The sequence below is a fragment of the Hypanus sabinus genome, chromosome 30 (assembly GCF_030144855.1).
Source record: "Hypanus sabinus isolate sHypSab1 chromosome 30, sHypSab1.hap1, whole genome shotgun sequence".
NCBI lineage: Eukaryota > Metazoa > Chordata > Chondrichthyes > Myliobatiformes > Dasyatidae > Hypanus > Hypanus sabinus.
In genome coordinates this window covers 11563575-11576661 of record NC_082735.1, presented here as the reverse complement: position 1 = coordinate 11576661, position 13087 = coordinate 11563575, and the positions used below count along the sequence as shown (strand labels likewise).

The 13087-nt window shown below is 42.0% G+C and overlaps 1 protein-coding gene across 1 annotated transcript in view; it reads left to right on the top strand.

Annotated features, from left to right (window-relative positions):
- Positions 1 to 13087, top strand: part of LOC132383414 (glycoprotein endo-alpha-1,2-mannosidase-like protein) — a 66188-nt gene that overhangs the window by 20766 nt on the left and 32335 nt on the right. The window contains exon 2 of the mRNA XM_059954338.1: positions 6867 to 6976. Within this exon, the coding sequence (XP_059810321.1) occupies positions 6867 to 6976 (110 nt within the window). The remainder of the gene's footprint in view (positions 1 to 6866; positions 6977 to 13087) is intronic.

Below are 13087 nucleotides of genomic sequence, written 5' to 3'. Positions count from 1 at the left end.
CGCTCCAGAGAAAACAACCAAAGTTTATCCAGCCTCTCGTGATAGCACTCCCAGTAAATAGAGTGGATATTTCACCTCTGAAGGTCTGGACAGTGGTGCTCAATTAAATTTTGTTTGACGTATTTTGCTCTTGATTTTTTTGTTGTTGTTTGATTATCTCCAATTGGCCCATATGCAGTAATGCAAATGAATAGATTAATGGTTCAAGCAAACTTAAAGATATAAACAGGAGGAAGTGAGCAGGTGCTGGAAATCCAAAGCAAAATGCTGGAGCAAATTAATCTGTCCAAATGCCACATTGTTCTTTATTGTTCAATGTCAGACTCTTTTAGATGTTTTTCACTTGTCCTGTGATTGCGAAGCTAAGTGATTGCAGATCTAAGTCAATGATTCACAACAGGGGTGGTACTGCCCTTCCTTCCCCCCCCCCCCAAAGGGGGCAGTTACGTCTCCTAAGAGGGCATTAGGGGAAATAGAGGTCGTCGGGGAGTGTTCGAGATTCTTGGTGCGGGGGCGGTAAACGGCACCCGAACTGGAGGCACAAGACGTGACCGACCGTTAGTAGAGTGGGCACTTCCAAGAGAAAGGATGAGGCTCTGGATCTCGGGAAGAACCAGAGCTCTGCAGACGGTGAGAAACTCAGCAATCTTATCCGACATTACCAATCAGACAGACATGTACATTAGCAACCGTGATGCCAGAATCATTCCCCTTTCATGGAATTCAGCAGCAGGTCAGTAAAAGGACACCCTCTCAACTTTCTCTACAGATCTACGGGAAACAGTTCACAGCACTGGCCGGAACCAAATGGTTTTATTGAGATCAACAATGCCCGAGTGCCTTATTTGTAATACTGTAGTGTCTAATGAAGCCATGAAACCATCAAGATTACAGGAACACTTCCGTAAAAGACACCCCAAAAAGGCTACTTATGGTATTACTCAGTTCCAGAAGATGAAAGATGTATTTGAAAAGTATTGTACACTCAAGTCATTTGCAAGGAAGTAAAAATGGTGGTCCCATTGCTTCTTATAACATTTCCAAAATGATAGCAAAGTGTGGAAAATCTCATACAATTGGTGAAAGATTAATAATACCTGCTCTATCAGAAGTGCTCACCACTGTTCCTAAAATGGATGCCAGTTCTGTCCTGCTGAAGGGTTTCGACCCGAAACATCGACTGCACCTTTTTCCATAGATGCTGCCTGGCCTGCTGAGTTCCTCCAGCATTTTGTGTGTGTTACCAGTATTTTAAAACCAATTTCTCTGAGTAATAGCTCTGTAGCTTGTCATATTGACGAAATGAGTGAAGACATGGAGTATCGACCTTGCATAGAGCTACAAGAAACATATTTTGGGATACAAGTAAATGAGTCAACTGTGCAAGACAATGAGGCATTACTAATGGCATATGTAGGTTTATCAAAAATGGAAATGTTAATGAAGAGATCCTCTTTTTGTAAAAAGGAAAAAACAAATATTAATAGAGAATCAATCTACGACAAGCTCAAAATTTGTATTGAGAATGAATGTATTCTGATTAGGAACATGATATCTTGTGCAACAGATGGAGCACCATATAGGACAGGTTGCTATGCTGGTTTTGTGGCATTTATGATAAAAGAAATTCCAAGTCTGTTTGCAATCCACTGTGTAATTCATTGTCAACATCTCACAGCCAAAAACCCCAGCCAATGAATTTTTTCAATCATGACTCTTGTAATATCTGCTATCAACAAAAATTAAAGCTCATCCATTAAATAGCAGAATATCATGCCAGTTATGCCAAGAAAATGAAGAGTTTGAACACTTACTTCTTCAGACCGAAGTGCACTGGCTGTCAAAAGGCTACTGTGTAAAATATTTCTTTGATCTTGTTGACACTGTGGTTGAATTGTTGCACAAAGTGAACGAGTTTGGGAAAGAAGATTGAACTTCTACATGGAGATGTGATATACCTAGCCAATCTGTGTGACAGATTAAAAATTCTAAATACTGGTAACACACACAAAATGCTGGAGGAACTCAGCTGGCCAGGCAGCGTCTATGGAAAGGAATAAACAGTGGATGTTTCGGACTGAGACCCTTCAGCAGTTCTGATTTTCTCTTGTTTGTGATTCTAAATTTGAAACTCTAGGGTGAGAATTTCAATTTAATCCAGGCAAAAGTGCAGTGTCCACTTTTATTGGAAATAAATAAGCAACAGATTTGTAGGAGAATGTTCTCACAGTTTCCCTGCATAGAAAGCATGGCAGTCTCTTTCACAGATGGTGATTTGCAAGAGTACTCCTTATATCTGCAGTCACTGAAGAAGGATTTTCAGAATCGATTCAAGGATTTGAACGATTTTGAAATTCTGGACTGGGTAATCAACCCATTTCTTTGCAAGGCAGAAGAACAGGAAGAGAGCATACAAGAAGAAATTATCGATGTTCAGAATGATGAAGAAGCAAAAATATTTTTCAAAAATGTCGGCTTTTGTGGTACGTGGCTACACTGTCATACGAAGTTTCCTGGTCTTTGGAGAAGAGTCAAACTATTCTTTTTTGCATTTCCATCCTCCTGCCTTGTTGAAAGAGGCTTCAGTGTCATGAACCACATGCTCACACAGAACAGAAACTGCTTGGACGTTGTTACACGTGGGATCTTAAGACCTTTGCTGCCACAACTTGAACCAGATATTTCAACTCTTGCTAAAAACCATCAAGCTCAAGGATCGCATTGATATTGAACCTGCTGTACAGTGCACAGGTACAGTGTAAGCTAGATTTAAAGACAAATCAAAATTTAAAGCGGTATTATTTCTCTCATGCTAGCATATAGTAGACATGTTTTTACACTATGGGGGCTGCAGAAAGTATATTGTGCCCAAGTGGGGCATTGGCAAGTATGAAGGTGCTTTTGTTGGGCTAAAAAAGGTTGGAAACACTAATCTAAGTGATTGTGGACTTAAGGTAACAATTTACAAAGTAATTGATTTATTCCCTGAAACGGGACAATTTTTATCTATTCAGTGGTGCAGCACGTGGCTGTTACTTATGTTACGTCTTACAGAAAATAATTTTTATGCTGAGGTAGGCCTTTACTAGGCTTCCTGAGGAGATCTGAAGGAGAACTAATTAGAGGTGAAGCCCATATTTTACATCAATGATTAACTTGTTTTGGCCCATAAACTGCAGTGAGGCTCCCAGCTGTATTAAGGAGCATAATTTGAAAGTCGTGCTGGCAATGTTAATGTAGGAGCTGAACATCGCTATAACCACACATTAGCATTCGCTTGCAGTACTCTGAAACAGCACTGTGAAAACTAAACTAGATGTGGCAAAATAAATTGCATTTGCTCCTGTATTGCACTACAAAGTGCACTGAAGTGTGTTCTGCAAGTCCTCGGGGAACCCAAAAATAAAAATTGCATTTCTGTAGTATGGTTAACAATCTCAGGACTTCCGAACCTTTTTAATAGCTAATGAAGTACATTTGACGTGTAGTTACCATAGAAATGTAGGAAATACAGCCATGAATTGAGCATGAAGTTCTTCCAGAATTCAAGGCCATTGTGATTTAGTAAAAATAATTGATGGATAAATGATGTCCAAAGCACTGGGAGTGCTGCCCTACTCTTTGACATTGTGCCATGGGATTAGAAATTGAATTACGTAACATTGGCATTCTTCTTGCAATATCTAGCAGAAAATGCAATCACCATTCCCAGGTTATTACAGAAACATGACCAGGCACTTCCACTGTGAGTAAGCCTTGTGCTCCTGACCCGATACCAGCGCACATGCCATGATGCCATTCCTCATGTAGTGCTTCACTACCTGATCTTGCCATTGAAGGGTTTCAGTCTGAAACGTCGACTGTCCATTTCCCTCCATGGATGCTGCCTGGAGGCAGAATTTCTGCAGTGTCTGGTTTGTTGCTTCAGATTCCAGCATCAGCAGTGTCTTGGACTACCTTGTACTGTGGCCTCCACCCAACTTTCGACAATATGATCAAGTAGAGTAATGAACAAAATCTACAGAAATTACTGAGACTGGTGTTTGTCACTGCCCTAATGTAGCACCAAGGAAGTTGCATGAGCATGTCACCTTTCAGAATATTGGGATATCAGCTGATACATAATTAAAATAAGTATTGTGGATTCTGGCTAACTGGGCCATCAGAACAGCCACTTTTAGGGACAGCTCTTAAAGAACAAAAAATAATGGAGAAAATAGCTGGGATTATGTTTATTTATTTGGGCCACTATGCCGTTTAATTGAGACAGGAGGCTGTTGCTGAACACTTTCTAACGAGCATCAGCTGTGTGCACTTGTGTGGCCATTAACTACTATACCGTGCTTAGAGCGAACAGTTTTTACGTGGCATCATTTGCATGTGTTTGTGTTCAAAAAGCAATGGATTTGGTCGCTGATAGTTGGGGGAGAAATAAGCAGAAAGACAATTCTAAACTGTCTTGCTCAGTGCGGTTTCAAGCTTTCAAGCTTGGAGATGCCAGAAACGGCTGGGAGTGAAAATGAAACTGTTTCATTACTTCAACAAGTTAGAAACTACAAAGAATTTGAAAGCATCGACGATCTTCTTGAATGTTCCAATGAAAATGAAGATTTGGAGGATGCAATTGTATGACGGCAGTCCATTATCTGCACTAGATGTCTGCACTAATTTTGTTCATTTCCAGTCAATCAAAAGAACACAGCAGCATACACCGGACGAATTCCTCTGTCGATAACTATTAAAAACTATAATCCACAGTTTTATGGTACTGTAAAGGTATTAGTAGTCTTCTAATATGCTCTACATTTTATTACTCAGTTAAACTTTTGTTTGTCTTTTTTATACTCTTTTAACTGTTTTCATGAAACTTCAGCTTAATTGAGCCAAAATGTGGTGGTCCTGATGTGTCCCAATTAACCAGATTCCACTGTATAACTACTATTGTACTCTAGAGAATATTCAGTAGATTCTCACTTAGAAATGTCCCATATATACAGTGTGATAAAAATCTATGAATCTTCCTCTTAGTGAAGCTATTCAAAAGATAGGTTTTGTCCAGGCCACATGTGAGCTGTCCTCTGGTCTTCATTTTAATGCCTTGTTATTGTTTGTAACAGTCTAGGAGATTTAACATCTCATCCAGCACATTCTACATTGCAGCACTTCCTAACTTCCAGGAATGTCAAAGGAATTATGTGGTGAAGATCCCTGGAGTGAGATTTGAAACTGTAGTTTTCGGATTCTGAAGCCAGAGGGCTACCGATGACTGCTGTGGCTCATTGGGATCACGCTTGCCTCTGCTTCAGGAGCTCTTGCTTCAAATTTACTTTGGAGCACAGTTTAGTCAACCAGTCACCACCATACCAGCCACCCCCACCTCCTGCAGAGGCTTCTCGCAGTCCCTAGCAATCAGGTGCCACACCCTCACGCAATTCTCTCACCGGTACAATTTCAGCTTCAGATTCTCCCATCCCCACCCCATCAATATTCAGAGTGGCAAACCCATGGTGTACTATTCATGGATCAATTATGACCTGTAAGATCCGGCTCAGTGTGCATTTAACTGTCTGTACGTGACATTGGGACTGCAAGGATTCTGCAGCAACTTAAACGGGAGTCTCTTACGTATGGTGGTATGGCTCTGCTGAGCTCACCCAAGGAAATGGATAGATCAATAGATCTGCCATCGTGTAAGGCAGTGGCTTAAAAATATCTATCTGTCTGTCAGTGCCCAACTGGTAACTAAATGTTGAGAATATAAAACGTAGCAGCAGAATTAGGCCATCAAGTGTGCCCTGCCATTCCATCCTGACTGATAATTATTTATTGTTCCTTTGTTTATTGAGACACAGCACAGATTAGGCACTCCTGGCCCTTCAAGCAGCATCCCCCAGTAACCCATGAATTAACTCTGGCCTAGTTATGGGGCAATTTTCAATGATTATCCTACCAACTGGTACATCTTTAGACTGTGGGAGGACACCCAAGAGGACCTGGGGGAATCCCACACAGTCACAGGGAGAATGTACAAAATCCTCCCAGTCTGTGGCAGGAATTGAACCCGGGTCGCTGTTACTTAAAGCATTGTGCTAACTGCCACTCCACCCAATTCTCCAGTCTTCTTCCCGTAATCTTTGATGCCCTGACCAACCAAGAATCTGTCAACCTCTGCTTTAAGTAGACTCAATGACTTTGCCTACACAATTGTCCATGGCTGTGAATTCCACAGATTCACCACAATCTGACTAAAGAAATTCTTTCTAATCTCTGTTGTAAATGGACATCTCTCTATTCTGAAGCTGTGCCCTCTGGTCCTAGACTCACCCACTATAGGAAACATCCTCTTCCACATTCAACTCTGTCTCAGCCTTTCAATCTTCGATAGGTTTCAATGAGATCCCCCTCTCTTTCTTCTAAATTCCAGCAAGTACAGGCACAGGGTCATCAAACATTAACCCTTTCATTCCTAGAATCATTCTCATGAAACTCCTCTGGATTAATATTGTCAAGTACTGTAAATTGAACTATATATAATCAACCCTACACCAAAAGATCTTTTGATCATTAGAAACAACAGAAAATCTTCAGATGCTGGAGATCTGAGCAACACACACAAAATGCTGCACCAGGCCAGGTGGCAGAGAGTTACTCATATTCTATGTAAAAAAGAGTAAACAGTCAACATTTTGGTTGGTCCTGCTGAAGGGTCTCGGCCCGAAGCGCCAGCTGTTTACTCTTTTCCATAGATGCTGCCTGGCCTGCTGAGTTCCTCCAGCACTTTGTGTGTGTTATATATGATCATTTGATATTGTAAGATAGTTAATTTCAGTGACATCATCAGTATATTTCCTCTCATCCGATTCCAGGGGTATTGGTATTGTCCTGGTATCCTTCGGGATTAGAAGATGACTACAGTGAGCCTGTGGATGACCTGGTACCTGCCATACTGGATGCTGCCGAAAGATACAGTTTAAAGGTAAATCGTTCGTTCTCTCTCTCTCCCTCTCTCCCTCTCTCCCTCCCTCTCTCCCTCCCTCTCCCTCTCTCTCTCCCTCTCTCTATTCCTGGAATTTATTAGGTGGAACGGAGAAGTAACAAAGAGAAATAAGAAAGGGTTTGCTGGAATCCAAAAATAACTGGAATTAGATATTACCAAAAGCAGAATCAGTCTAAACTCATGGTTGATTTAAGAAAAGGGAATATAGGACACTACTGGACAGGCCCTTTAGCCCACAGTGTTATGCTGACACTTCAAGCTACTCTGAAATCAATCTAACCATTCCTTTTCACAGAGCCCTATATTTTTCAATCATTCATGTGTCTATCTAAGAGTTCCTTAAGAGTCGCTAATGAATCTGCCTCCATCACCACCCCTGGCGATGTGTTTCATGCACCCAACAATCTCTGTGTCAAAAAAAAACTTAACCTCTGACATTTCCCCCCCCCCCCCCACACTTTCCTCCAATCACCATAAAACTATCCCTCCTTCGTATTAGCCAGTTTCACCCTGGGAAAAGTCTTTGGCTGTCCACGCAATCTGTGCATCTTGTCATCTTGTACACTTCTATCATTTCATCTCTCAACCTCCTTCACTCCAAAGAGTGAAAGCTCACTCAGCCTATCCTCATGAGACATGCTGTCCAGTCCAGGCAGCGTCCTGGTAAATCTCCCCTGCACCCTCTCTAAAACTTCCACCTCTTTCATATAATGAGCCAACCAGAACTGAACATGATACTGTACTCTAAATGTGGTCTAACCAGTGTTTTATGGGCCTGCAGAGAGCTGAGATATGTGGTGGTCAGAGGATTGTTTGGCAGTTGTTCCACAAACAATCTGACCTAGGAAACAGGAAGGGATAGCAAAATAATGGACAGCAGGATGTACGGTGACACAGCTAGTAGGCGCAGTACTCTCACAACACCAGAGGTCGGGCTTCAGATACGCACCTTGGGTGCTGACTGGGTGGAATCTGCATTTTCTCTCCTGTCTGCATAGGTTTCTCCTACACCCCAAAGACGTGCAGGTTGAGAGGTTAATTAGCCACCGTGAAGTGCCCCGAGTGTGGTCAAATCTAGGGGAATTAATGAGAATGTGGGGAGATTAAAACTGGGATGGTTGATGGTTGGCATGGATGAGCCAGAAGATTCACTTTCCACACTATACCTCAAGCTCCAAGATATGATTCTAGAGGTTTTGATGAAGGTTACAGAAAGTAGGATTTTTTTTTTAAATGTACTTGCGGAGAATCTTAAGGCCATCCAGTCACAGTGGGATCAGAATCATGGAGACACCGTTCAACCACTAAGAATCATGAATGACCTGTGGACACTCTGGCAGCATCCACTGCCACACGTCACAGCCACCCAGCCTCTGACATGAGATAGGCGCTTGGCTTACCCACCAGGGTGGCATGGATTGCAAAGAGAGTGTAGCTGTTGGTGCAGGCCAGGAGCTGGCTGTGGTTCCCTGGAACTCATTCCTGCTGTCCAGGCACAGATCAATACCAGGGGCTCATACCTCTGCACCAGTGTCCGTGTTACCTGCCGGTCAGCCAAGTTCCTACCTCAGATGCCAACCTGTCCGAGTCTGCCGCTCAGCCCTCGAGTCGTGCTTCAACTCAACCTCCAAGACCACCTGCTGAAAGCCAGCGGCCTTCCACACTGTCGCCATTGGCTGAGGGCTTTTTAAATGCAGAAGGGCAGACGCAGGCACTCGGAGAGCTTGCATGGATGGAATGAATAAGTCATAAGCACGAGAGCTCTTGCAGACACTGGTTGCACAAGGATTATCATGTAGCTTTCAGGTGCAAAAGGATATAAGTAATATAATTTGCAGAATAAATGTTATGGTGGCTTTGTGGTTAGATTCATGCTACAAAGCTGGTGAATGTGGAACCACAGTTTTGCTTGCCATTGTCACACACCCAGATGTCATGTGACATACCCACAAAGGAATTGATTACCCACAAACCAGTGGATGGCACAGGTACCATCTTGAACTTATAAAGGCTGTTCTAGTGCCCAGAATAGAATGCAGATGGTCTAGTTCTTCATCCTAGATTCCTTTAACATATCTAGCAAGTAAAGGCTGAATGACTCAGGATAAGGCAAGAAATTATTTATAGGGGGGAAAATTTGAATTACAGAAAAGAAAAACTTCTCAAATGTTTATAAAGGATATAGAAAGGGCTTGTATGGATGTAATGTAGGGTAAGATTGGAGGGAGACACTGGTAGAAATGAATCTGGTGCAGAAATGAGTCATAGAGCTTATGATGGCCCAATTTACTAAGATTGATTCCCTGGATTCTGAGCTGCTGAAGGAAGATCAGTAAGGAAATATCGGAGGCTCTATCCATAATATATTCCTAAAAAATGCAAATTATTGTAGGTAATTAATTAACAGAGACAATAATCATAATGTCTTAATAAGATATGCAAATAATGTGGGTAGTTAATATGACACCTCTGATCAAGAAGGGAGGAAAGGATTTACAGAAAACTGTAAACTGTTAGTTTAATATGAGTAGGTGGGAAATTCTTGGGATTTGTAATTTGAAATTAATGAGCATTCAAAATGCATGCATTAATGAAGGGCAACTCATATTAAATTATCTAAAGGTAAGTTGGCTCGATGTGTTTGACAAATAGAATCAGCTATTAAGGAAGTGAGCAATTCTTTTGATTAGAGGTAATTGCTTTAGACGGGACCAGAATAAATGTTGATGAGGTTCCTCACAAAAGTATTGGCGCGAGATGGAATTGGAAATAAATCAACGTGGAATGATTTATTCTAAGTTAAATGAAGGAGAGGTGACAAAGCTCCAGTTCTTTGGATTGGAGGGGAAGGTTGTGTGTGGGGTACTCATCTCAGTATTGAGAATAGAGGGGTGATATGGACAGTTACAGGGCAATTTTACTGAAAGCATAAAATACAGACGGCAAGTTAATTATGGAAAATAGATGAAAAAAGGTAGAATAATGTGACATATAGGAAGCATGTTTGCAACACAGCAAAATACTTTAGAAACCAGGGTCTGCAAACTCATAGCGATGATCCACCATGGCACAGACCACAAACCGCACCACTTCTTGCCTACCCCTCCCTTAAACCTTCCATGCACAGATGAAACCTATAAATATATAATGTAAAGGATTTATAATTCATACCTTCCACTGAGGCAGATACTGCAAAGAATAGGGAGATAGCCAACAAGGCAAGGGGTGGGATTTGGCGGAGCACCAGGCAGATAATGGGGTCCTCCCCTCCACGGGCAGAGGGTCCACTCCGTTCCTGCACCAATAATCTGAACAGAAAGATTGAGTACTTTGGGATGCGTGTGTGCAATCTCCAGTGAGATGTAACACCTGCCCTGCTCTGAGCCACTTGGCGTATTTATATTCCCTTTATGTAGAACTCGGTGGACAGTGCCGAGAGTTGACCAAACAACGGTCATTTCCAGAAGATTGACAATTGAACTCATTAGAAGCATGCCTGGCACTGGAGAAGCATTAACTGCAGTGGCATGGATCCTGATCAGAAAAATCCAGTGCAATATCAATATATTCTAGAGTCGATTGTGTTTCTGACTATCCCATGGATGTAATCGGCAGAATGATATCCAGAATTATGCATGGCCTGGGAGCGTGGTGCTTAGTGTAATGCAATTACAATGCCAGCCTGGGTTCGGTTCCCTGACTCTATCTAGAAGGAGTTTATACATTATTCCCCTGAATGTATAAATGTGGGTTGCTTCTGGGTGCATTCTACACTTCCTGTGTGTTGGCGCGTGGCCAAGTGGTTAAGGCGTTTGTCTAGTGATCTGGAGGTCGCTAGTTCGAGACTTGGCTGAGGCTGTGTGTGTCCTTGAGCAAGGCACTTAACCACACATTGCTCTGCGACGACACCGGTGCCAAGCTGTATGGGTTCTGATGCCCTTCCCTTGGACAACATCGGTGACGTGGAGAGAGGAGACTTGCAACTGCTGGTCTTCCATGCAAAAAAAACCTTGCCCAGGCTTACGCCCTGGATACTTTACAAGGCTCAAATCCATGGTCTCTCGAGACTAACGGAGGCCTAATACACTTCCTGTCCTTTTTTCTTTTATTGCTCACTATCACTTAAAAATCAATCATTCTTACTTGATGGATTCTGATGTTTTCTTCATCACCAATTACACTTGCCATCACCGCACGCCTTGCATCTGATTTGAATCATTTAAGTCAATCGCTCCCAATTATTTTCCTCTGGTTTAATCCATTCGTTGTTTTGATGTGTGAACTGGGTAGAGAGTTTCCAAGGTTACCGTAGTGTGCAAGTATGTCATCGCCACTATTTATAATCTTCGTGCTTCGGAGTGCATGCAGTGGTGAACGATTAGAAAGATCCCCAAAGGTGAGGCATTAGCGAGAAGGGAAATAAAAACAATGAAAATTTTAAGCAAAATCTGTTCATTTAAGGAATAATGAATCTTCTCAACAATCCAGTCAGTACACAGTCATTGAGAGTATTGAGGGGAAGCAGAATGCAGTTGGATAGTTAGCTTGAAGAGCACACAGGATGAATGGAATGTGCTTCATAGGTTTCAATTCCCACCACTGCCTGTAAGGAGTTTGCACATTCTCCTTGTGACCGTGTGGGTTTCCTCTGGGTGCTCCGGTTCCCTCCCACAGACGTGTCCTGTGATTAGGCTTGGATTAGGGTTACTGAGCAACATAGCACATTGGCCTAGAAGGGCCTATTCCATGCTGTATCTCAGTAAATAAATAATAATAAATGGTGGAAGAACATGGCCAAATAGGAGCTTCTATGGAGAGGAATAAACAGTCGACATTTTGGTCCAAGATCTTCATCAGGAAGGGGATGGAGCCAAAGTAAGAAGGTGGTGCGAGGAAGGAGTGTGACAGCTGAAACCAGGTGAGAGGGAAGGTGGGTGGATAAAGCAAGGAGCTGGGAGGTGATAGGTGGAAGAGGTAAAGGGCTGAAAAAGTAGGGATCTCACAGAAGTGGACAGTGGACTATAGAAGAAAGTGAAGGAGGGGCATCAGAGGGAGGTAAGGAGACAATGAAAAGAAGGGAAGGGGTAAGAGGGTATCCAGAATGGGGAATGGAAAAGGATGGGGTGTATGCAGGGGGGAGAAATTACTGGAAATTGGAGAAATCAATGTTCTTGCCATCGGTTTGGAGGTTACCCTTGGCCTCATTATGGTAGTAGAGGAGGCCAAGGACAGACATGTCGGAATGGGAAAGAGAGTATTGATTGAAGTGAATAGAGATCCCGCCTTTTGCGGCTTCAAGGGTGAGCAATTCATTGCCAGACATTCAGATAGACTCTGGCTGGTCTGCCCCATCTCCAGTTACCACCTTTAGTCCATTGTACTCAATCAGAAGTCTGTCATTCTCTCTTTTGAAGTCTATTTGGGACACATTCTGAACAGATATTTATACTAGAACACCCCCACCCCTTGTGCTTATACTAGCTTCACGACATCACCCTGAGCTGATTAGTTCTATCCTTGCAATTACGATCACACAACAGATAGGTTGTAAAATCTTCTTATAGAACATACAATAGAGGTTCATACATTTTACATCAGTACTATCATACACACCAGTAAACGTTGGTCACACCAACCCCAAAGATTCGCAAGTTTTAAACCAAAGTGAAGAAAATCCAAAACCACCTAAACAACTGTGGCAAACTAGCCTGTGATTTAATTGTGATCTTCTCTGGTCATGCCCCCGTTAAAAACTATAAAATCATTTCAATTTCAATGGCATGAGAAGACTTAAATTTTGTCAGGTATACAAGAATTACGAATGTGATTTAATTTCTTTACTAAGAAGCAGACCTTCAATATACTTTTAGTGATTTTACTTCAGATTACTAGGCATAAAGATACTTCTGTTTGCTTTTAAAGCAGTAGAAATTATTAGATTATGTTGCCTAATTGGTTAATTCAAGATTTTACATACAAAGATTAGGTAAATTGACCATTAGAATCTTAAATTCAAACTAATCAAACCAATTATGGGTGCAATTTCCACTCCAATGCAATTTTTGTCCTGGGAATATTTGGTAACCATCT